The sequence below is a fragment of the Salvia splendens genome, chromosome 2, assembly GCF_004379255.2.
Source record: "Salvia splendens isolate huo1 chromosome 2, SspV2, whole genome shotgun sequence".
Classification (NCBI taxonomy): Eukaryota; Viridiplantae; Streptophyta; class Magnoliopsida; order Lamiales; family Lamiaceae; genus Salvia; species Salvia splendens.
In genome coordinates, this window is record NC_056033.1 from 28635427 (window position 1) to 28661725 (window position 26299).

At 36.5% G+C, this 26299-nt stretch overlaps 3 protein-coding genes across 4 annotated transcripts; 2 read left to right on the forward strand and 1 right to left on the reverse strand.

Annotated features, from left to right (window-relative positions):
• Nucleotides 1-2: 2 nt before the first annotated feature.
• LOC121792104 (E3 ubiquitin-protein ligase AIRP2-like) lies at nucleotides 3-1921 on the forward strand. Its single transcript, XM_042189909.1, has 5 exons — nucleotides 3-266; nucleotides 794-944; nucleotides 1028-1094; nucleotides 1173-1407; nucleotides 1493-1921. Exons 1-5 carry the CDS (start codon nucleotides 202-204, stop codon nucleotides 1698-1700), a joined length of 726 nt encoding a protein of 241 aa, XP_042045843.1. The 5' UTR covers nucleotides 3-201; the 3' UTR covers nucleotides 1701-1921.
• On the reverse strand, nucleotides 1879-4525 carry LOC121792105 (high mobility group B protein 1-like). Of its 2 annotated transcripts, none has more exons than XM_042189911.1 (8): nucleotides 4431-4525; nucleotides 3280-3355; nucleotides 3047-3166; nucleotides 2894-2951; nucleotides 2740-2784; nucleotides 2520-2600; nucleotides 2333-2401; nucleotides 1879-2214 (listed from the first exon to the last, which is right to left on the reverse strand). In XM_042189911.1, the coding sequence occupies exons 2-8, from the start codon at nucleotides 3351-3353 to the stop codon at nucleotides 2158-2160; spliced, it is 504 nt and encodes a 167-aa protein (XP_042045845.1). In that variant the 5' UTR covers nucleotides 3354-3355; nucleotides 4431-4525; the 3' UTR covers nucleotides 1879-2157. The 2 variants fall into 2 exon arrangements, with proteins under 2 accessions (XP_042045845.1, XP_042045846.1); XM_042189912.1 differs by having other exon boundaries at nucleotides 4348-4446.
• Nucleotides 4526-6188: 1663 nt separating this feature from the next.
• On the forward strand, nucleotides 6189-17542 carry LOC121777727 (chlorophyll a-b binding protein CP29.1, chloroplastic-like). Its single transcript, XM_042175075.1, has 3 exons — nucleotides 6189-6194; nucleotides 16004-16609; nucleotides 17030-17542. The coding sequence occupies exons 1-3, from the start codon at nucleotides 6189-6191 to the stop codon at nucleotides 17393-17395; spliced, it is 978 nt and encodes a 325-aa protein (XP_042031009.1). The 3' UTR covers nucleotides 17396-17542.
• The last annotated feature ends 8757 nt before the right edge of the window (nucleotides 17543-26299 follow it).

The window sequence follows — 26299 nt, forward strand, 5'->3', positions numbered from 1 at the left end:
AGTGGCAGTAATTGAAGCGTGCGCTCCAAGCCAAAACCTCATCACTCTTTCACTAACCTATCTAAATTATCAATCTTTGATTTTTCCTCTTTCTTGAACGTTCTGTGAAAAAAGGTGGAGTCTTTGATCATTTCAGGAGAGAGAGGGTGAAGAAGAGTAGAGAAAATTGGATGGGAGTGAGAGAAAGGAAGTGGGAGGGTGATGAGGAAGTCTTTTAAAGATTCACTCAAAGCGCTTGAAGCTGATATTCAACATGCCAACACCTTGTGAGTTTTTTTTTTTTGCTTTCTTGATCTTTTAGGGTAGGCAAATTTGTTGTTAAATTTACTCTTGTATCTTTATTTTTACTGCTTTAATTTATGTGGGGTTGAAATGTGTACTTTGAATTTGAAGATGGTAATTTTGTTGCTAGTAGGTTTAAATCTTTGAGAATTGTGTAGCTAAATTGCAAGGGAAGGTGAGGAGGAATTGAAACATCTACTTTGAAGATGATAATTTTGATGCTAGTTGATTTAAATCTTTGAGAATTGTGTCATATTGCAAGGGAAGGTACTTTGAAGATGATATTTTTTTATGCTAGTAGGTTTAAATCTTTGAGAATTGTGTAGCTAAATAGCAAGGGAAGGTGATTAGGAGTATGATCTTAGGGGTTTAAATAAATTATTAATGTTAATTGTAAAATTTGCCATCTTGTAAATTTAGAGTTACATTTGGCAAATCATTGAAGATGTTTTTTTTTTGGGTGGATTTAATGTAAAAGTCATCTCTTTTATGATCTGATGTTGAGATACAGGGCATCGGATTATCCGAGGGCGTATGATGGTGCTTGCATTCAGATGAGGCTATCGTATAGCCCTTGCGCGTATGTTTTCCTCTTCCTTGTTCAATGGACTGATTGTCATCTAGCCGGGGCACTCGGGCTTATTCGGATCCTTATCTACAAGGTAGCTTCGTGGTTTTTATGCATATCATGCGTTGTGCTAATTTGCATCGTGGTGAATCTTGATGATGTGGTTGGTGGTTTTAGGCTTATGGTAATGGTAAAACAACCATGTCTATTCATGAAAAGAAGGCGAGTTTGAGGGAGTTCTACGGTGAGTTAACATGTAGGTTCATTCATATTATCGCGTTTCTTGCCATGTTTTTACGTTAGTTCTTGATCTTTGATTCAGGAGTGATATTCCCCTCTTTGCTGCAACTTCACAATGGGATCACTGATGCCGAGGAGAGGAAGCAGAGAGAGCTCTGTGACACTAAGTACACGAGAAGAGACGAGACGGTCAAGGGGAAATTGTCCGAGATTGAAATCGAGAGGGAGGAAGAATGTGGGATTTGCATGGAGATGAACACAAAGGTTGTCCTGCCCCGTTGCAGCCATTCTTTGTGCGTTAAGTGCTACCGAGACTGGTAAAGACTTGATTTTATGCGCTTTGTAAATAGTGTGATGAGATTTTACTCTAAAATTAACTAATGGCGTAACGCTTATGCTCAGGTGCGCCAAATCTCAGTCATGTCCGTTCTGTCGGGATAGTCTGAAGCGGATGGATTCCGGGGAGCTCTGGATATACACTAGCAACTGCGATATAACCGACTTATCCACCATTACAAGGGAAAATCTGAAGCGACTGGTCGTGTACATCGAAAAACTGCCCCTCGTCGTGCCGAATCTGATGGTGGTCTCTTGTGATCCTCATTCTTGAACAAGGGCTTTTATCCTTGTCCATTTCTTGTACAGAATATGTCAGGTGATTTTTTATTTATATACCATTTGTTACTGTATATATGGTTTGGCTATTTTAAACAACACAAACAAAGCTTGCACTATTGTTAGAACTCCAGATTTCTTCTCATCTGATGCTGATGATTATTACATGTATATAATATAGTAATTATTTACATTCATCAAGTAAGTAATTTTACATATTAGATGAATTCCATTCTGAATCAATGTGCTTGCGATTTTTACATGAACAAGAGAGCATAGAGCATTGACAGTAACAATGCTAAAGCGCTCGAACGATAAGGACCTATATACGATACATAGATTACGGACGTACACATCATGCTTGTCCCATTTTACATAGCAAAATGTAGGGCACAAAAACATACAAAGCCACCGTCTACTCACAGCATCCATTTGACACGTTATTCTTAACTTCACTCCTCATCATTATCGTCGTTGTCACCTTCCTCCTCTTCCTCCTCATCTTCCTCCTGCGATAAGATAACAAACTTTAACTGAAATCACATAAAGGAAGGCTATCATAGTAAACTAGAACTATGGAAGTCAAAAGGAACTCCACGAAAGTAAACAACGAACAAAGTAGCATACCTGCTCATCGTCATGAACTTCCGATGCCGACTTCTCAGAACCTTCATCATCCTCATCAGAAGAACTCTCCTGCAAGTCAAATGACACGGGACTTTGAGATACAGCTCAAGCTAGCATTCTTACGATAAAAAGCTAACATTCTTACGATAAAATTAAGTGCGGAAGCGTATAGAAAAGGTGCATTCACCTGCTTCTTGAGGTAAGCAGTCATAAGTTTTTCGTATTCAGCCTTCCTCTTTGCAGCTTTAGCTTCATACGGAGCTTTTTCCTGACAATTAGAATGCGACATATCAGAAATCAAGCTACTAGATCCAGGTAAACAACATCTAGATAAAGAAAAGTGAGTCGACCGACATGAAAGAGCGATACCAAGCCATACAAATACTATAAGAGAGAGTAGCACTTACAGCTTCGGACAAGGATTTCCACCTCTCTCCACCGGCTTTTCCAACCTAGAGAAAAAACACATGGAAAGAAACATAAAATTAATAACATTCAGAATCTATAAACACAGAAATCAGCATTATAAATAAGTTACTAACAATAGAACAAAATCCATACTGCTGAGACAGCCTTCACGTTTGGATTTTCCTTTTTGAAGGTCTTCCGGAAATCCTCACTGCGGCAACAGAGATAGCAGAGCAGATTGACCACGAATGTGATAACAGCATGAGATAATATCTATTCTACGATGCAATATGCAGGAGCTCGTACAGGAATACAAAGAAGGCACTTGGGGGCCTTTTGGGCTTGTTTGGGTCTTTAATAGCCGTCTTTTCCTTCTTACTCTTCCGTGTATCTACCTTTTCGACACCTTTCCTCTTCCCAGCCCGCCTGAAACGAATAAACAGCAATCGATATAGATATAATATCATTATACTTGAGCATAAGTTCAATGAGATTGCAAGATTAACCAAACACACACACACTAGAAGGATTTTATCAACCTATCATCAACAGGCTTCAGTGCATCTTTAGTTTCTTTTCTCGTAGCCCCTCTGCTCCTGCTACCGGTCTTCATATCTACAAGTCACGAAAACCATAACTCTGGATATAGTTGCCAAAATTGTATACACATGAAGCTACATAAATGTATAAACGTGTAAAAGGCGTGCAGAAAATAATCATAGAAAAACAAAATCGAACAACTGGTCATGCTTGAGGGCATCCACAATGGGGCGGACTATAGCCCGCCCTGTAGCAATTTATAGTCCTACTTATTCACCTGCAATGGGGCGAACTATAGCCCGCCCTATCTTTTTAACAACTATTTTGTATTCATTATTAATTTCAAAATATACATTAATATAAGACCATAATATGAAAAACTTCATTTTATTATTACAAAAGCCGAAAGAGTACAACACGTTGGAATGGCCTCGAGACCTGCTCCGCCTCTTGATGCTCGCGCTCAAGTTCGGCCAAGCAATCAGCTGTAGCCCTAGCCACGCAATTGAATAGGGCCTGAGTCAAGGCCCGATTTATGCCGGTCGTGGTAGTGAGGTCGTCGTCGGGATTCATTTTGCTAGAGTGAGAGAGAATTGAGTTGGGGAAAGAGGAAATTGAGGTGAGAAAAAGCGCGTTTTCATCGTCCAGACACCCGCAATGGGGTGGACGATAGGCCGGACAATGATCGTCTGCGGACTAATTTACGGGCGTGATGTGGCGGAGGATGCATCGGGCGCGGCTCAATCAACCAATAGAATAATAAACAAGCAACGGCTACATGAAGGAATCGGATTTTCGTTGCTTTTTACATATGTGGTGAAGTTAAACAGAGTTGAATTAAATAAAAGAAGTCAAATAATTAAATTCAAAACACTAAAATCAACCGTTTCCGAAAAATTAGGAAGAAAATAAAGCTGATAAGTAAAACGGCCAAATTGCCTAAACTGCACAAATCAATCATTATAGCTGAAGAAAAATTTCACAGAAAACCACTTAAGCATCAATATATGTACAAGACAAATATTCCCAAAACAGCAACACGGGAGCAATATTATGCAAAAAAATACCTACAAACTGTAAATCGCAGATGTAGATTTCAGCAGCAGAAATAATGTGAAAGGTAGAAATTGATTATGAAAAAAAAACATACCAAGAAGATAACAAGCGATCGGTGATCGGTCAATGGAGAGAAGAAGTATATGAAAGAAAGGAGAGGAATATAGTAGGACCGTCCCCAGCAACAGCAAGTGGGTGGGATAGCATACACCATTACTTTAACCGGGTACCGACCCAGCCGGTAAGGAGAATCTCAGATTTAGGCAAAACCCGCCGTTTGGATGCCCTCAAACCATCTTCCACCATTTACATCAAACTCAAACTCATTTTCGAGTATGAGCTCATATCAAAAAGTAGTTTTACTCCAACCATTTACACTAAATTCAAAATTTATACCACTTTTGAGTTTTTGTCTCATAAAATTTTTGCAATATTTAGGCCATCCGCAACGCCGTCTCTTAACCGTCTCATCTCTTAACTATTCATGAGTCACACTGTACTTTTCACTCTATCTCTTAACTAAGAGACAGCACCTGCAACCCTCCATCTCTTAATCATCTCATCCCTTAATTATTTATTCAATTTCATTTTTTATTTTTATTTCCAACAAATTCAATTAATACAAACACACTTCATTAAATAAAATTACAACTTCAAATTCTAAAAAAATTTAAAAACACATAATTAAAATCCTAAAAAAATATTTAAAATACATAATTTAATTTCTTCCGCGCACTCTACTGGTTGCCAAAGTTTGCCTAAATGTGCTCCACCAGATCATCTGGGAGTTGGGCGTGAGCGGTAGAATCACGTGTCCTTGCTTGAATAGACAACCGATCTTGCATAGAAGGATGCACTCCACTCCGAGGCGGACTACTTGCGGTAGAGATTCCCGGGGTTTCAGGGTCGAACCAATTTCCCGCCTCAGGTCCTTCCTCGGCGACAATCATGTTGTGCAAGATTATGCACGTATACATGATGTCGATCATATTCTCCATAAACCACGTACGAGCCGGGACTTTGATAATGTTGAAGCGCGCTTGGAGAACCCCGAACGCCCTCTCCACATCCTTGCGAGCAGCTTCTTACTTCTGCGCAAAAAGAGCCTGTTTTTCGTTCACCGGCATGTTGAACGTTTTCACGAAGGTTGGCCACTTCGGGTAGACGCCGTCGGCAAGATAGTACCCCATTTTATACCACCGGTTGTTAGCGATGAAGTTGATGGTCGGCGCTTTACCATCCAAAACTTCGGCGAAGAAGTCGGATTCGATCCGGGGACCCCGAAGTACGCATGCCAAATCCATAGCCGGTAGTCGGCAACGGCCTCCAGTATAACGATGGGGTGGGTGCCTTTGTGGCCGCTCGTGTATGACCCCGTCCACGCCACAGGGCAATTCTTCCATTGCCAATGCATGCAATCGACGCTGCCAAGCATCCCGGGGAATCCGTGCACTTCTTCGTGAAGCTGGAGTAGAAACTGACAATCTGCCGTGCTTGGCTTCCGGAGAAATTCGTCGGTGAAGGCTGCCCGAACGCCTTTGCAGAAGTTCATCAAGCTCATTCTCTCTGTGCTTTCTCCAATGTGGAGGTATTTGTCGAACAAATCCGTCGTTTATCCAGTAGTAAGCTGACGGATTGCTGCAGTACATTTCTGCAGAGTAGTGTGGCTGGGACGGCCAACAGCGTCGAACCCTTCTTGGAAGAACTCTTCCCGGGCTGCCAATGTATTTGCGATGTGCAGAAATAGCGGTTTCCGCTTGCGGAAACGGCGACGGAAGTAGGTCTCTCTCCATACCGAGTTATCACAAAAGTAGTCGCGTACTAACCTTGCGGCGGCTTCCTCCCGATTACGATGGATGTAAGTCCGGGATCGTCGTTGGGGCAGCGGGGCTTCCTCCGCCTCCCTACGTCGATCTTCTTCAAGCGATTCTTCCATTATTCGACGCATTTGCTCAAATGGATCCACGAATGGATTAAATTTGGGAGAAGAATAAAATAGATGATTTGAGATGAAAATTGGAGAGGAAAGAGAGATGATTTGAGAAGAATAGATGTGTGTTTGTGTGTGTGAAAGAGGAATATTTATAGAAAAAAAAAATAATGACCATTGAACGGTCATATTACCGTTTTTAAATTTTTAAATTTTTTTATTAAATTTAATTTTTTTTAAAAAAAATAATTTATTGCGTCAGCGTGACGAAGCCCACTCGCGGGCCGGCGAGTGGGCGTCACGCATGGCGCCAGGGCGCGCCAGCCGTCTCGGTGAGACGGGCGTCTCAGCGAGACGGGACGCTGCAACGCGTCTCGCGTCCGTCTCATCTCGGAGGGACGAGATAAGAGACACCCGCGGGACGAGTTGCGGGTGCTCTTAGTGTTGTTTCACAAAAATACCAAAAATGAGTTTAAGTTTAGTGTATGGTTGAAGAAGATTTATACATCAAAACTCATTTGTGGAGTATGATTGGAGATGGTCTAATAGGGCTATCATTTGAGGTCCCGACCCGTTCTGATATCGCCAATACCCATAAATTCAAAACTAAGTTTCGGGTAATAAAATTGTTTGGATTTTAGGATTTGGATAATACAATATCATATTATCCAATAAATAATTTAGTTTTGTGGAGTATTAGGTTAGCAAGTTTTGTAAACCTATTTTATGCTTATATTTGACATGATTTTACGTAAAGATTTAAATTTGTAAGTCATATCATTTCATTTTCTTCATCAGGGAGATGTGTAGGCTGTAGCGGAGATGGATCCACAGCAAGGAGTGTTGTGCTCTCACAATCCAATTAAAAAAACAAAATTTAATTAATATTTTAATATTTTATTTTATTAATAAAAAAATTGTGAGGTGAGAGCACAGTAGGGGATCCATTCCCAAGCCGTAGCAGCATCAGATTGTCGTGTATTGGAGATCTATGCTTTATTTGATGTGTATATTTTGTTACTCTAGAGCTTTTGGTTCTTAAGTTATGTTACCAATTTGTTTTTAGTAATCTTTTGTCTGCACCAAAAATTTATATCACATTTCATTTCTGGTACTCGTTTCGAAAAAATAATAATAAATAGTTAAAGTGAATAGATGGTAAAATAAGAGAGAACATAATATAGAGAAGACTCTCATCTACATTATTCTCTCTCTTATTTTATCATCTCTCCACTTTAGCTATTTATTATCATTTTTCTAAAATAAGTGCAGAAAATAAAATGTGACAAATTTTCAGAGACGGAGAGAGTAGTTAATACGAATTACGGAGTGTGATTATTTAATTTATTTGTGTTCATTTTCTTTGCTGTCTATTTCAAATTTCACTAAGTATATTATTAATATTTTCTTTTTGAAATAAAGATTTCAAACAAGAATCGTGTTGTCTCAAATGGTTTCTGTTTTTTGGAGACTCAAAATATGTTTCCGATCAAATATGAAGGAAGTAGATGATTTACTCAATTTTTTTGATCCCTGATTTTTTGGATTGCGTACGTACCCAATTTAACTATTCATATAGCATCCACAATAGCGCCCAAGAGCACGGACTAGCGCACAGACTAGTGGTTAGGGCTTTGGGACGTCCATCCACAGTAGCAGACTAACGCGACGGAAGTCCCGAAGTAGGACTAAGAGCATCTGCAACGGTGGCGACGGTCGCCACCGCCGTCCGCGCCGCTGGCAAGGCGAAGGACCGCCGCCGCTGCGCTCGCGCCGCGCCAGCGAGCAGCTGACGTGGCGGCACGGGATTGGGCAACGGCATAGCCGTTGCCTTCAAATTTTTTATTTTTTTTACTTAAAAATCGGTATTTAATTGTAAATAATGATAAAAAAAATAAAAAAAATATTTTCCAAATCCAAAAAATATGGCTGTATTTTTCCCGTTTTTTCTTAATTTTTTTGAATTTTTTATTTTTTTTCCCCAAAATCATCTATAAATACACACATTCATCATCCATTTATCACATCAAATCACCTCTCATTCATCTCTCATTCATAATTCTCATACAAACTATCAACACATTCATCCCTCATTCAAAACCTCAAATGGATTTCACCCATATTATGGCGGAAGCGGAGCGCGAAGAACAAGAATACTACGAACAACATCGTGCCGCTTACGAAGCATATGTCGTGGCGAATACCCCCGCTCCTCCTCAACGAACTAGATCAAATCGCCGCTACATCCATCGTGACCGGGAGGGAGCCCACGAAAGGCTCGTAGCCAACTACTTTGCCGACCAGCCGCGGTTTCCGGCAGATTACTTTAGACGCCGTTTTCGCTTGTCAAAGCGCTTGTTCATGCGAATTGTCAACACATTGTCCGCACGTGTTGAATTCTTCCAAACAGGTCCAGATGCAGCCGGCCGGCAAAGTATCACGCCGTTGCAGAAGTGTACGTGTGCCATCCGACAACTCGCTACTGGGTAAACGGCCGACATCTTCGATGAGTATTTGCATATCGGTGAGTCCACTGGAATCCTTTGTCTAAAGAATTTTTGCGAGGGCGTTCGTTCAGCTTTCGGGGATGAATTCCTTCGGGCACCCAGCACCGATGATTGCCAACGGTTGCTTCGTCTTCACGAATCAGTCCATGGCTTCCCCGGAATGCTTGGCAGCATTGACTGCATGCATTGGAGGTGGAAGAATTGCCCGAATGCTTGGAGGGGGCAACACTTAAGCGGTCACAAAGGCGGCGACCCAACACTTATCCTTGAGGCGGTCGCCGACTACTGCCTATGGATTTGGCATGCATATTTTGGCGTTGCCGGAGCCAACAACGACTTGAACGTGCTCTATTCTTCACCACTCTTCAATGATGTGATGAATGGTGTAGCACCGGCGATCGACTTCACCATCAACGGAAATACATACCACATGGGTTACTATCTCGCCGATGGTATCTACCCAAGGTGGTCGACGTTCGTGAAGACGCTCCACAACCCGCACGACCCGAGACGGGTTCTTTTTGCGCAGCGTCAAGAGTCCGCGCGGAAAGACGTCGAAAGAGCCTTCGGGGTCCTTCAAGCCCGATTCAACATAGTGAAGGCCCCGGCTCGGCTGTGGTACGTGAATAATATCACCGACATCATGTTCACGTGTATTATCTTACACAACATGATTATAGCCGACGAAGGGCCGAGGGCGGCTAGCTTCTACGACGAGGATGAAGCCGGAAGCTCAACAGCGAGGTCTCCCCCACGCCGAGGTGAGCATACGACGGTTGGCCAGAGAATCGAGACAAAGCATACAATGCGCGATACCCGAATCCACAATCAACTACAAGAAGACCTAATCAAACACATGTGGGCGAAATTCGGCAACGCTTAGTGGTTTTTTTAATTTTTAGTATTTTAATTATGTAATTTTTAATTTTTAGGATTTTAATTATGCCGTTTTTATTTTATTTGTCATTTGTAATATTATTTAGGTTTTTTTAATGAATTTTAGTATTATTGTAATGTTTTTGTTTAATTGAATTTTAAATTAATTGTGCTCGTCCTTGCGGAAGAGTACAGCTGTGGGTGTTGTGCTCTTGCCAGAGAGTAGGCAGAAAAAGTGAGGCCTGGCCCACAACCGTGCCGCTGGCAAGAGCACGATTGTGGATGCTCTAACGCTCATCCACGCCCTAACCGTTGGTCTGAGTGGTGGTCCGTGCGTTAGTCTACTATTGCGCGGACAGAGCACGGACTAACCATTTTTTTTATTTATACTCAATATTTACAATTATTGCATTTAATTTTTTAATATTTGATAAACACCAACAATTAAAATGAATTATTGGCTAGGTCATCGGCTAGTTCTAGTGCTAGGCTATTATTGTGCTGTGGTTAGACCTAATGACATGACATGAGGTGTTTTTTGTTAGTCTTAGTACTAGACTATCGATTAGTCAACTCTATTGTGGATGCTGTAATTAATTGACAATGGAAGTGTTTGGAGGTGGAACCGAATTAGCCAGTTTGTTTATGCTCAAAGTTAACTAGGACACGACACGTGGACAAACACATTGTTTTTTTATTTGTGCCTGTGTTGATTGGGCTCATTGCGTTTTGGGTGGATTGACTAAATGAAATAATTCACAAAATCGAGTAGGACGTCTTATTCACTCCGTCCCAGCTAAGCTGGGTCATATTAATATTATTTTGAGACGTCCAACAAAATTAAGTTATTTATTTAACAAAAAATAAAATAATTAATCACTCTCATTTTACTCCGTCATCTACTTCATTCTTTCTTATTCCTCCTAGTATTTTTTCTCTCTCTTCTCTCCTGTTTTATTTACAAAATTTTATTAATTATGGAACATTTGGTACTCCCTTCGTCTCCCAATATGTACTCCCTTCGCCCGCGAATAGGAGTCTCGTTTTTCCATTTTAGTCCGTCCGCGAATAGGAGTCACGATTCACTTTACCATAAATGATAATAAGGTCTCACATTTCACTAACGCCTTCCACTCACATTTCATTTAAAACTAATACTATATACAAGATGGACACATATTCCACTAACTCTTTTCCATTCATTTTTCTTAATATTTCTTAAAACTCATGCCGCCAAGGAATGAAATTCTTAATGGCGGACGGAGGGAGTATCACACTTTGACTCGGTGCAAGTTTTAAAAAATTGAATTGAAAAAGTTAGTATAATAGTAATCTTACTTTTATATAATAATATTATAATAAAATATGAGTAAGATGAGTTGATAGAATATAGAATTTACTATTAAAAGTAATAAAAATAAAGTGAGATAATTAATAATGAACGAACCAACGTCAAGAATTGAGATACATGATGAAGGACATAGGAAGTAATTAATAGTCAATTGAGATACATGACGAAGGACATAGGAAGTAATTAATAGTCATATTTCTTCAATTTTTTCTGTTGTATGATTACTTAGGCTTTTTTTCTACTATAACGCTACCTAATGCATGTCACATCTAATATTTCTCGTTAGGCAACTCTTTACACCATTTTTCATGATAACCATTAATTAAAAACAATTTTTATAATAGAGGGAACATCTTGTTTACTATATCAACTTTCCAAATGAGTAAATTTGGTACGTAACATTTCATAATATCTTTTAAGGTCCATTAACTATAAGTTAATATCAATGCAACTACATTTTGACTATTTCCAATATTTTCATGACCAAAGTACCCTTAAGGCCAATGAGGGCAATTCAATCTATTTACCCTCTTATTTTCATTAAAGTATATAATTTGGGATAGTTGATGTACCAAAAAAATGTTCCCTCTTATTTTAATTTCAAAATAAAAATATCTTAATGATATTACTATTCTATTACTATTAATTATTTACAGTTTTACTTATATGCAATATTTTAAATCATTATACTATATGTAAATATTATACTTATACAATATTTATATATAAAAGTAGTTCAATTTATTAGATGAAATATTAGTTTTTCAATCTTAAAGCTATACACAAAATATGTTATTTTTAAGTGCAATAAAAAATTGATGATTAAAAATAAATTAAAATATATTAACATACATAGAATCTTAAATAATTCAAAGTGGTAAGTTTTATTTTATCTACTCTTATGTAGTAATTGTAGTCTAAAAAAATTAGTTGAAATTATCAATAATCAATTAATAAAAAAGACAATGACATTCTTAGTTGAATATATGATTAATTTAAATCTATGATTGTTTAATTAAATAAAAAATCCATAGTTGCTATCAATTGTTTAATATCACAATGTCGCGTCTTAATATTATCATTAAGTCATTTACAACATCACGAAAACTGTTCATAGTTCTCATGTCTATTCCATTGACTATTCGTGAATCATATTTTTTCTACTTTATTAAATTTTTTATTCAATGTAGTATATATTATATATTATGATTAACTTAAATTTTTAGTTTAATAAAATTACGAGATTCATTAAAATAAAATATTTATCCTAGTTTTATCTAATAATTGAGAATGTAACCATATAAAAGTACCTAGCACTAGAAATTAATATCATAATATTCAAATAAGGCATGATATATATTATTAATAATAATAATAATATAAGATCTATTAAACTTAATCCCAAATAAATTAGAAGAAAGAAAAAAGTGGATGAATAAATAGATGGAATTGCCCTCATTAGCCTTAAGGGTATTTTGGTCATAAAAATATTAAAAATAGCCAAAAAGTAGTTGAATTGATATTAACTTATAGTTAGTGGACCTCAAAAGATATTATGAAATGTTACAGACCAAATTTGCTCATTTGGGATAGTTGATGTACTAAAAAAGATGAGGAGCTCTGATTTTGGGCCTGTGTTGATTGGGCTCAATGCGTTTGGGTGGGTTGACTAAATGAGTTCATTCACAAAATTGAATACCACCTCCGTCCCATAAAATAGAAACTATTTTCATTTTAGTACATCGTATGAAAATAAAAACTTTCTATTTTAAAAAGTGGATCTTACAATCTACTAAAACTACTTCCAATATTTTTCTCCTAATTTACCCTTTTTTCTCTCTCTCTCACTCTTACTTAATCAGTTCTTCTCTCTTACTTAGCCGGTTGTGCATTAAAACACGTGTTATTTCAAATGTTTTTATTTTTCAAAAAGGGAGGTAGTACATGATATTATGGAGTATTTGTTAATTATTATTTGGTACTCCCTCCTTCCGTCTCCCAATATGTATCCCACTTAGACTCAGTGCGGATTTTAATACATACTTCATATATAGAAAAATTAGTTGAAAAAATTACTCCGTATAATGTGAATCTTATTTTTATATATTAATATTATAACAAAATATTGGTTAAATAAATTAGTTGAATATAGAATTCACTATAAAAAATAATAAAAATGAACTGGGACAATCAATAAAGAACAAACTAAAGGATTGGGATACATTCATACATATAGAAGAAATTAGGTCCTTTTTCTTCAAGTTTTTATGTTGTATGATAACTTAGGCTTTTTTTCTATAACGCTAGAACAAGACTCCTAATGCATGTCTTTTCTAGTCTCATCTAACTGATAAACTGATGCACCAAAGTTGCATCTAATATTTCTCGTGAGGCAACTTTTTATACCATTTTTCATGATAACCATTAATCAAAAACATTTTTTTATAATCAATGACCGGAAAAAAAAAACAATAAATAACTAGCCAAAACTCCTAGGTATTGACATAGCGGTCCAGGTCCTTGTGCCAAGTCAACAGCCAACTTATTCTGCAAGACTAATTGTCACTTCTTTGATTTATTTCTATTTTACTTCATTGTTTAGAGCATCCACTACTCGTCCCGTGCGCGGCTCGCGTTCCGTCCCGAAGGGACGATTCCGCCGCGGGAAGCGTTGCAGCTTTCGTCCCGTCCCGATCCCGTCTCCAGCCCGTCCCGTAGCCCGTACCCGCGAGACAAGGGACGCGTCGTCCCGACACGCGCCCGGGCGACGTGTCGCCCGCCCAATGCATGCGTGACGCCCACTCGCTGGCCGCGAGTGGGCGTCGTCAAGGATGACGCAATAATTCAATTTTTTTAATTCAAATTTTAATAATAAAAAATTTCAAACGGTAATGTTACGGTTAATTTTTTATTTTCTTTTTATTTTTTATTTTCTTTTTATTTTTTAATTTTTTTTATTTATTTACTCTATAAATAATCTCATTTCATACTCATTTCACACACAAACACACATTTATTCCTCTCAAATCCTCTCTATAAACCACTCCAATTTCATCTTAAATCAACTCAAACAAATGGATCCTTTTGAGCAAATGCGTCAACTAATGGAACAATCACTTGAAGAAGATCAACGACGAGAGGCGGAGGAAGCCGCGCCGCCCCCACGACGCTCCCGGAAGTACATCCATCGGAACCGGGAGGAAGCCGCCGCACGGTTAGTACGCGACTACTTCTGCGATAACCCGATTTGGGGAGATACCTACTTCCATCGCCGTTTCCGCATGAGTAAACCGCAATTTCTCCACATAGCGAATACTTTGGCGGCCCGGGAAGAGTTCTTCCGAGAAGGCTTCGACGCGGGCGGTCGTCCCAGCCACACGACGCTGCAGAAATGTACTGCAGCAATCCGTCAGCTTGCGACTGAACAAACGGCCAACATGTTCGACGAATACCTCCACATCGGAGACACCACTGGGCGCATGTGCTTGCTCAAATTCTGCAAAGGCGTTCGGGCAGCCTTTACCGACGAATTCCTCCGGAGGGCAAGCACGACCGATTGTCAGTTCCTCCTCGACCTGCACGAACAAGTGCACGGATTCCCCGGGAAGCTTGGCAGTGTCGATTGCATGCACTGGCAATGGAAGAATTGTCCGGTGGCTTGGAGGGGGTCCTACACGAGCGGCCACAAAGACACCCACCCAACCATTGTACTCGAGGCCGTTGCCGACTACCGGCTTTGGATTTGGCACGCGTACTTCGGGGTCCCTGGCTCGAACAACGACATAAACGTCCAGTCCGACCTCTTTACCGAAGTTTTGGATGGTAAAGCGTCGGCCATCAATTTCGTCGCCAACAGCCGGCTGTATAAAATGGGGCACTATCTCGCCGACGGCATCTACCCGAAGTGGCCGACCTTAGTGAAGACGTGCAGCAGGCTTGCGAACCCAAAGCAGGCTCTTTTTGCACAGAAGCAGGAGGCTGCTCGCAAGGATGTGGAGAGGGCGTTCGGGGTTCTCCAAGCACGCTTCAACATCATCAAAGCCCCGGCTCGTTCGTGGTTCATGGGAGCATGGTCGACATCATGTATACGTGCATAATCTTGCACAACATGATTGTCCAGAACGAAGGACCTGAGGCGGGAAATTGGTTAAACCCCGAATCCCCCGGAAGCTCAACCGCAAGTAGTCCGACGCGAAGTGGAGCGCATCCGTCAATACAAGAACGGTTGTCTATTTGGGCAAGGACACGCGACTCTAGCGCCCACGCTCAACTCCAAGAGGATCTAATTGAGCACATTTGGGAAAACTTTGGCGGAGAAAATTAAATTATGTCATTTTTATTTTTTTAGGATTTTAATTATGTCTTTTTTCTATTTTGTTGAATTTTAATGTTGTTTTAATTTTAATGATGTTTATTTTTTAATAAAGTGTGTTTGTTTTAATTGAATTGGGTTGAAAAAAAATAAAAAATGAAATTGAATTAATAGTAATTTAAGGGACGGAATAAGGGACGGAGCGTTGCAGGTTCCGATCCTTAGTTAAGGGATGGAGGAATAAAGTACAGTGGGGCCCTCAAATAGTAGTTTAAGGGACGGTGGGGGACAGCGTAGTGGATGCTCTTATTCACTTAAGTTTTTAAAAATAATTTTCGATTCGAAATTAGAACAATTAATTTTCTCTTATAAACGATTAATATAGCAAACTTATTGGGTTATTTGAACTTTAAAACTATTTAAAAAGTAAATAAGTTTTCAAATTGAAGATTCAGTTGGATAAACAAAAATCGCATGATCTTAGTAATAATGTTTTAGGAGTATATATTATCATCATGGCATCAACCAGAAAAATAGTTGAAAAAAAGATAAGTTTAAATGTAAAAAAAATGGGATGCACAGCACAAGAGAGATAATCCAATCCGGAGCGTCGCTATCCATGCGATGTACGCACCAATTAAAATGAGTGAAGATAAGAATCAGATAAGGCGGAGGCTCCCACAGCCGTTAGATCGCTCCACTCCCCCAATCCAACGCTCCTACAAAAAATCTCCATCTCCTTCACCAAATTCAAATCCTATATCTCAACCCCAAAATCACCACATCTCCCAATTCCACAATGTCCACCGCCGCCGCCGCCTCTTCCTTCATCGGCATCCGCCTCTCCGACCTCCACCCGGCCGGGTCGGGCCGCGTCGAGGCCCGATTCGGATTCGGCCGCAAAAAACCCGCCCCGAAGAAATCCCCTTCGAAGACCTTCAACTCCGACCGCCCGCTGTGGTTTCCCGGCGCCAAGGCCCCGGAATACCTTGACGGATCCCTCGTCGGGGACTACGGCTTCGACCCTTTCGGCCTCGGGAAGCCGGCCGAGTACCTGCAGTTCGATTTGGACTCGCTCGATCAGAACCTGGCAAAGAATTTGGCGGGAGACATCATCGGGACCAGAACGGAGCTCAGCGACGTCAAGTCCACTCCGTTCCAGCCCTACAGTGAGGTTTTCGGCCTCCAGAGGTTCAGGGAGTGCGAGCTCATCCACGGGAGGTGGGCCATGCTCGCCACCCTCGGTGCTCTCACCGTCGAGTGGCTCACTGGCATCACCTGGCAGGATGCCGGCAAAGTAAGTTACTTAAATAGTTGTTGAATTTTTATCACAAATTTTAAATATATAATATCAAGAACTTAAATAATTATTGAATTTTTTCCACCAATGATAAATACATTATACGGCTACATTTCATTTGTTATTATGTCACATAAGATAATGGTTACTATTGAAAAAGGATAGTGATATGGTTAAACTCCCTAGTTAGAAGCCGGATATGGTTATATATCTCTAGTTGAATTTTGTCGCTGGCAAAAAAAATTCAAACCGCTATTTAAGTTAATGATATTAAATGAAGTATATGTTAAGTTCAAATTTCGTTTTTCAAAAGTTTCATGATATCAGGCATTAGTATCCCTTTTTTATTGATAAATGATCAGAAAGTTTAATTAAATTTCAAATAAGTTTAATTGATGTTGATTTTATATTATATAGGTGGAGCTGGTGGAGGGATCGTCATACCTAGGACAACCGTTGCCCTTCACGATATCCACATTGATATGGATCGAGGTGCTCGTGATCGGGTACATTGAGTTCCAGAGGAATGCGGAGCTTGACCCGGAAAAGAGGTTGTACCCTGGGGGGTCGTACTTTGACCCGTTGGGGCTAGCGGCCGACCCAGAGAAGAAGGAGACACTCCAACTAGCTGAGATCAAACACGCTCGTCTCGCAATGGTGGCGTTCCTGGGCTTCGCCGTCCAAGCGGCCGCCACTGGAAAAGGGCCGCTCAACAACTGGGTGACCCATTTGAGCGACCCGCTCCACACCACCATTTTGGACACCTTCGGTTTTTTCTCTTGATCACTTGCTAATTTATATATTTTGTTGAGAACATAAATCAATCCATGATATATGTAAAATGAATTTATGGGTGTTCTCATGTAAAAATTGTGATATTTTGTCTCTCTCGTTTTATTACATGGACATGATGATATCTTGTTAACCAAACTCATGAAATGTGTTCAAAAGATTATCGAGTTTCATCACTATTCTTTATATAAGTAATTAATTTTTGGTTAAGAATAGTATCAATTGATGGTTATACGTTTGGCCGAGGGATTCATTTAGAACTATCTTAGTAATACGAATTGAATAATTTATTAATTAGCAGTACAAAATATATCAATTTTAAGATAGTTCTTCATTAAACTACTCCCGTTCATATTTTATACTAAATTCATGATGAATGAATTACAAAAATAGTCTTTGTCGTTTGCACGTATGCGATCCCTGGACTTCAAGAATATCATTGGTGGTCCATGGACTTTGATATTTTTACGATTTGGTCAATTTTACATTTTTTCAGACTAAAATCCTCCCAAATTGTGGAGGCATTTTTTTCGGACTTTGATATTTTTATGATTTTAGTCCTTTATCAACTCAATTATGTTGGCACACTTTAATTTCTCACTCCCTCTGCCTCTCTCTAATTTGCATCTAAATAGTTTTATTGTCTATACTTTCATTAGAGCTATCGATGGATTAAGTCACAATTTATAACTTCATCAATCTTTAAAGAATAGAATTGAAGTAGCCATACAAGCACGGAACTAATACTTTCGTAACTTTTTTATTGATCTATCATTAAGGATAACATACAAACAAAGATAAAGTCTATTTTGGTGATAATGTCATCTATGCAATGCCAAGAAATAACTATACATTGAAATTAACAAACTATTCAAAACCATGATATGATGCATGAAGAAACTTTTATTACCGTAATATTTTGATAAAACCAATAGTTTAGTTACATCTAGTTTTTAAGTTTTTAAGTAAACGCACAATTTAGGTGAATAAACTAAAATAACAATAAAACTTGGTAATAACTACCATAAACTCACAAGTCACAACCAAAATAGATAGACTGGGATAAAGAGATTAAAGTGTGCCAACATAAATAAGTTGGTAAAGAAAAAGTATAAAAATATCATTCATGGCTTCGAGGTCAGAAAAAAATGAAAAAAGTGGAAAAGGATAAAAAAAAAATGTGCAAACATTAAAGCTTAAGGACTCCAAATAATATTTTTAAAATTTAAGGACAAACGACACAATCAACTTTTCTATTTAGCTCTCACATAGTTTGATTACATTTAGTTCAGGTTAAATTTTAAACTCTTTTGCAATATTGTTATTTGGGCATCATTGCTCCACACTAAAACATGAGGCCCATTACTATTTGACAAGCCATCTACTTGTATAGCCAATGTAATTTAATTATATTGAATAGTTTAGTTAGTAGGCCGAATTATATTATAAATATTTTTTTGGGCTTCTCCAAATCTTTATAGAAAAAAAAACTCGATTTACCAACTCATAGTTCAATCGGTCTAAGATCTGAATTGTTAAGTTAAATCGTTAAATAACTTACATGATAGGTATATATAGTATGTGAATGTCAAACATGTATAAGAGGCCAGCTACTATTCTCAAATATGTATAAAAAATCAACTCATGTATCATGTATGATTGCTTTATGGGACATCTATGATTTTTCATAAAAATAAACTAATCAACCGTTATATATTTTCTTTTGTCAATGCATAAATTTGGATTATTTTAAAAATAAAAGTAAATTAAATCAGAATTTACATATCTAATTTAATATTTATCATACTTAGGGGTGGGTAGGTACAATATACCTTACCGAAACTACCATACCGTATACCTTACCGTAAATTCGGTATGCAAAAAAATCATACCTTTATCTTACCAAAATTTTCGGTATACCGAACTTCGGTATACCTTATTTTCGGTATGGAGAATTTTCATACCGATATCGTACCTCATTTTCGGTATCCCGTACAAAAGTTTGGTATACCATACTTTTGTGGTATACCTTACTTTCAATATCAATTAAAACTGAATATTTGAGTTTTTAGAATACTATTTATATTTTATAGTAATTTAAATAATATACGGGGTATTAAATACTAGTATATTTTATTCATATTACAATAAATTTTATTATTTAAAAATATCTAAAATACTTTATATATTATTATATTCATATTTTATGGTATATACTTTAAATTACGGTATATACCGAATTTCGGTATACCGCGGTATATAAAAATTCATACCTTTACCTTACCGAAATATTTCAGTAAGGTATCATACCGTACCGAAAATCACGGTATACCGAAAATTCAGTATTTTCGGTATTTTTTCGGTACGATAAGGCCGGCATTTCGGTATTTTTCCCCAGCAATAATCATACTCTGTATTGAATATAAATGGATGTCATTAAATTGAATTTGAGGAATATAAATTTTAATTCAATCTCATATCTTTTGTATTTACTAAAATAAAGTAATGATATGGAACTGAATTTGAATGAATTATGCACATGCACACAGGGACGGATCCAGCTAATAGTTAGCATGGGCAAATGCCCCACCTCAAATTTCATCACATATACATAAATTATACATTATAAAATATTTTTTTTTTAATTTCTCACTAATTGCCCATCTTAAATCTCTTAAATATTGTCTATGTATATTTTTGCTCCTCTTCGTATAAATTCCTAGATCCGTCCTTGCATGCACACATATACCACAATACTACGTGACTCTCTAAACACACACATACACATAACACAACACAAACTCTATATAATACACACTGCACGTGTAACACTATGCATTACACACACTACTATACGCCCACGTATTTTTTTTTTGTTTTCTCTTTTATTCTTGTTTTGCTTTGCTAGTATTATTCTTTTAGTTTTGAAACAATGCATATGAATGATACATTGGTTACAAGTTAGTATTTGATCACAATATCTACCTAACACATTTGAATTTTTACAATAATTTTAGAAATTATTATCAATGACGAAGCTAGAGGTTCTGACGAGGATATGAAAAAACCTACTACTAAGATAAGTTCATTGGTTGAAAAGCTATTATCAGTGACATCGGTTAGATTATGGAATATAAACAATATGTCATCTCACAATTCACAAACCAATTTTGACTTCGACCATAAAATTGCTAAGAAAAGTAATTGTTAGAAAAAGAGATGATAAAAATCATGTCCTTTTTATTCTTTAAAATGATAGGACTACAAATAAATTTAAGCGTAAAACATTTGTATAAGATCTTTTGATAAGTCAAGATCTATTGATCGATAACATTTTTAAAATGTATATTTGTATTTGAATTTACTATAAATATTGATTGGCAAGTCGAAGATACAAACTTTTGTTCGAAGAAAACTGCATAGAAAAAAATCAGGGGCGCACTTTGTTTAATATAGAAAATAATTGTTATATCTGAAAAAATATACTCACCTTCTGTAATTGTAAGTTACTATGTTAAAAAAAACCTATTGATAGATTTTAGAGATTTAAGATTATTCAAATCTTGAAATTTCCTTATTTAATGGTTTGGACATATTTTTTTTATATCTAGAAATTCTAGTGGATTTATATGAATTTTATTTCCATTTAATAGTATAAAGACATGGAGTAAAAATAAGAAAACAAGAAAAATAGTATTTCTCTATTTTTTCCTTATGTTATAAGTATTTCATGTCTTTCTATTTTTATTACTAGCATTATGCATAAGTAACCTTAATCTAAATCAACCTATCATTGTATGGACTCAATTATGAAACCCTATCTCAAACTAAAAAGTTCAACTATAAAAGGGTATATTTAATCTAAAAAGGAAAACTATAAAAAGTGCATATTTTCTAGGAAATATAAAAGGACCTACAAAAATAAGAATAAATATTATCAAGGCCCACAATGCCCAATTAAACGTGATATGATAAGATGCCCATTATACTGTGGGCCCCTACATGAGATGTTTTTGTCGATTCCCAGGAATCAAACAGCCCATGTTCATGTTTGAAACCCACTTTTTTTTCTTTTTTTTTTATGTTTGAAACCCACTTTCATTGTAATGATTTTAATGAAATTACGATTTTTCCAAAATTCGCTGAAAAGTAGTACTGTAGTAATACTTTTGGATTTATCACTACTTGCAGTATTTATTAAATGCAAAAAAAAAAAAATTGGTAAAAAAAATTTAGTAGTGATAAACGTACATAATTGTACGTACATAATCGAACTTTTTTCAAATATTTTACATTGAAAACGTTTTATAAACATTAATTGATTTAAAGTAAATTTCATACTAATCATTTTGCAACACTTTGAAAAAAATTGAAATTTTAACTTAATATTTGTATATTTAAGCAAAAAAAAATATTTCCTTACTAAAAATTATATAATTAATTTGAATCAAGCTCGAAATAATGTTATGATTCGATATAAAATTTCTATATCACTTCTTTATTATTGTGTACATGTACAATTTATGTACATTTACCTTTTCTCAAAAAGATTATACCACTGTTATGACAACCAAGAAATCATACATGTAAATGATAGTGATTTAAACAATACTCTGTATCATCTATTAATAAAGAAAACAATGTCAATTTGTCAATAAACACGAAAATATAATTGTAAGTATACAAATTTTTGACTGTGAGATAATTGCGAACAATTAGAAAATTCATGATTTTTTCGATTGGAATTCAAAAATACGGTTAAGAGTAAGACCTTGTGTTGACCTTTTTTTTTATGATTTTGTGACCCTTTGTCCAATTATTTATAAATTGTAGGTTAGTTACTATTTCCCTGTGATCTTATACAAACACTGTATAACATGTGCTTGGTTTTAACTTTTAAATGTGTCTTTCACTACTGCCCCTTTTTCACTTTTGATTTTCAAATTATACATTTTTCAAGATTGCGACACATTATTGATTTTTAGTTTCTTTTCAATCCATTCCTTTTCTAGGAGTATGAGAGTAAACGTTGATCCATTCTCCCGTTTATGTATAATTCTGTAAAAAAAATTGAGAGATGATTGATGCGTGTTTTGAGACGAGGATATGGTGTGTTGATTTCATTAATAAACTCCGTTTTTTTTAAGAAAAAAGGAGTATTTGTTAGTATATCTATTCAAATTATAATGTAGTATGTGCTAGAATAATTCTGGATATATGAGGAAAAAGCAGTATTTGGAAGGGCATTTATTGTTTTTTTTTTCTTTTCACTTCGAATCACACTAGAAACATTTATTGCACTTACATTTATTTATATACGGAGGGTCAATAATCAATTTCATTCATAATAGAAAAAGGAGTTAAAAGAAAGGAGAAAGTTGTTGTCCAGCATGTAAGTAAAAGAAATTAGGGATTTTCTTTAAAAAATACTTTCTATTTTCTTCATTCTTATATTTTTCTGAGATAATCTCCCTTTATAAATAAAAGGTGTTATACTATAGGCTCGAATTTTATATATCCAGACCTATTTTTGAAAAGAATAAACTAAAATAATACTATGAAATTATATTATACTCCATTAAACTGCATCTTCAGTTCTTCACCTATTATTAATTAGACTAAATTCGATTTCCACCAAACCATTTGACTATCATTATTCAAATATCTACGTGCAATGAATCATGCAATATTAAAGAACAATTAAAAAAAATCTAAAAATGAACCGTCGAAAGTATAATTTTGTGTTCTATTTTGAGAAGTTATCAATGTGTTTCTACCAATGCACATGGAATTCGAATAATTTAGGTATGACTGATTCGACATTTATATCATTGAAGAATTTGTTGCTCAATTAATAAAAAGGCTATTGAAAATATTCGATAAGAGATGGTAGGTGTGAGTTAAGAATTTCTTCATAACCAACATGAGTAAAATATTTTCAACTTCTGATAAGTTTTTTTATGTATGTAAGGGAACTTCCAAATTAAATTGTTCAAATTAAAATTGGAGACAGTTATAATTTATAAATTTAGTCTTTGAATATTAGGACTTCCATTTTTGTCATCTATCATAAAAAAAATACTAGTGTTATTAGCTCTTTCAAAAACTTAATATCATTGAAAGAAATTTGCACTCTTTTCAAATGTGTGTGTGAACAAATAAGAAAAAAGAAAAAAAAATATACATAGTATAAATAAAAATGACTGCATGTTAGGTGAATGTATCATAGGAATAGGACGTGCAAAACATAACATTTTGATAGTTTTCCATAATTCAGAATTATCAGCCTAACTGTTTGGTATGATCGTTTTTATATTATTAATCATACAAATAATATTTCATGTATCTCAAGATCGATAGTTCTCTTTTTTCTCATATTTTTAAAAAATATAAACTTAATATTTTTCAATATAATACTACATACGTCCAAAAAATACTCCTTACTCCATAATTTTAGATTACACGAGTTTTAATAAAAAGGTTGGTAATTAAGAATGATATAGGGGATAAAATGGTTGTAATGTTACTACTATAGTTCAAAATACAACACCTCAATGGAGTAAAAATATATACTTTAAAAATAGATAAAGACTAATTTTAGTTCACAATTCAAAATGAAAAAAAGATTAAGGGACGATTGACATGTAAGCGAGAATGAGTAGTTGATTTCAGTTGACAATAGAGTAAAAAGACTTATTCTTAAAATAGATAGAGAGATTAGTACATATAAATTTGTTTGTTTGCTCATATATTTATTTATTTCATACACTCCTATTATTTAACGAACACTAAATAGGTTTTTTTTTCAAATTATAAAAACACATTATTTTATATAAATAAAAAGAATAACGGATAAATTTTGAAGGACAACTAAGGGAGAAAGGAGAATGAATAGTTCATTTGCATTTAGTAAGTTTTCCTCTCTCATATGGTAGGTTCTATTTTCCAATAATAATATTTCAATAATTTTTTTCTCTATCACTCACTAATTAATTTTAAATTAAAACTCTGTATTATTTCAGTACCCATACTATATTTTCTAAAGGGATTTTTTATGAATGAAAGTAATAGTATGAGTAATTAGCAGAAAGTATTTAAGGTGATGTGTGCCATCAAAATCGTCTTCCATTTTTAGTGGAGAACTAAATAAATAACTAGTACTAATATCTTTGAACAAAACGTGAAAAAAAAAGATTAAAATTTTTTTATACAGTGTAAATTGCTTTAAAAATATTAAGTCATTTTCCAAAGACTAATTATGATGAACCAAAAAAGTGAATTGAAAGTTCTCTCATAAAAATAATGTTGGTTTCTGGGATTACAAAGATAACTACCGGGCGTAATACAACCCAAAAGAAAGAAAAGGAAGAACTGAACTTAAAAATACAACGTATAATCGAAACTACTAAACCAGTGTGATTAGCCGAGTCGAGGAGGCCTCTTCCCGCAAGACGAGATACGCCCCGGTAGTGCTCTTCGGTTTGGCGTGTCGTCCCCAAAGGTAAAACGGCTACGTCTCTATTGATGCAGCACCGCAATCAACAGAGCTCCGGCGAACTGGATGGAGGAGAGGGCAGAGCTTCGACAGAAAACTATGCAGGGAGAGGGAGAGAGCTTATGATGCAGAATGCTTTTTGAATTGTGTAGTGATGCATGGAATGGCTGGCCTATTTATAGGACGTGTGGCAGGAGTGTGCCATCCGTGTGTGGAGCGTGTGGATTTCTCACGTGGCACCCGTGACTGTGCCTCGCTTGACGACGTGTCAAGCCACTTGGATTGCTGACTCGGGGGTGGTCCAAAAAGAATAGTTTGGGCCAAGCACCAAGCCCAAAGACCAATTGCCAAGATCCAAGTCCAAGTCCAAGATCAAGATCGAGATCGAGATCGGGATCGGGATCGGGATCGGGCCCGGGCCCGCGGCCCGCGACCGCGACCACGAGCACGGGCACGGGCGGGCGGGCGGCGGCGGCGGCGCGCGCGTGTGCGCGCGTGTGGGCTCTTTCACCCATCTTGGTCCACTATAATTATTAAGTAACATAAAGTCACTTAATTTATACACATTAAAGATGTGTTAATCCTCCAATGTGGGATAATTAACACTTAGTTAATTATTCCCTAAGCTCCAACTCTAAGCTTTAATTAAAAGCTAATTATGCCCAACTTTAATCCACTATTTCTCACTCACCGGAAATCGGATTTGAGAAAGTGAATATACTACATTTACCTACGTAAAATGTAGAACGACGCTATGTCATTTAATTTCACAAAATTAAATGTCTCGTCACATTTATTATTTGGTCAAAATCCATTGACCGGGCATATTTAATCCATGATTTTTACAATCCCCCACATGAGTGGAAATAGCCGAATGCATATGCATGCAGACACAAGCTCAACCCTCGCGAGGTATATAAGCATAAGGATAGGTAGTTGTTGACTTTGAACCCTCCATAGTCGACACCATCGGATACACAGGCGGCTTAGTAGCGCGATGCTTTGAACTAATCCCCCACGGCGTGCACCGAGACAATGGTGTTAACGCTTAAACACCTCAACCTCATCCGTTCTCACGTTTTGTGTCCATTGCGGTCTTGGACACCACTTTGGATTCATAAGTGCATTTTTTTATGAAGCGACCACACTTCGCACTTACATAGGTGATTCTTAGTCAAGTACCTTGCCATACTTGGTCTCTTTGAGAATTCCATCTCTTTGAGATCCTTAAGAACCATTAAAAGTCATAGACTTAGCCTTTACCACTAGGCAAGCTCTCCAACACTCTATTGCTCTCTAGGGAATAGATATAGTTGAGTGTTTCTCATGAACTCTCATAGCTTAGTTGTCCCTTTGAACCAAGTTCTTGGGATCTCCAGTCATCATGGTTGGGTTACCAC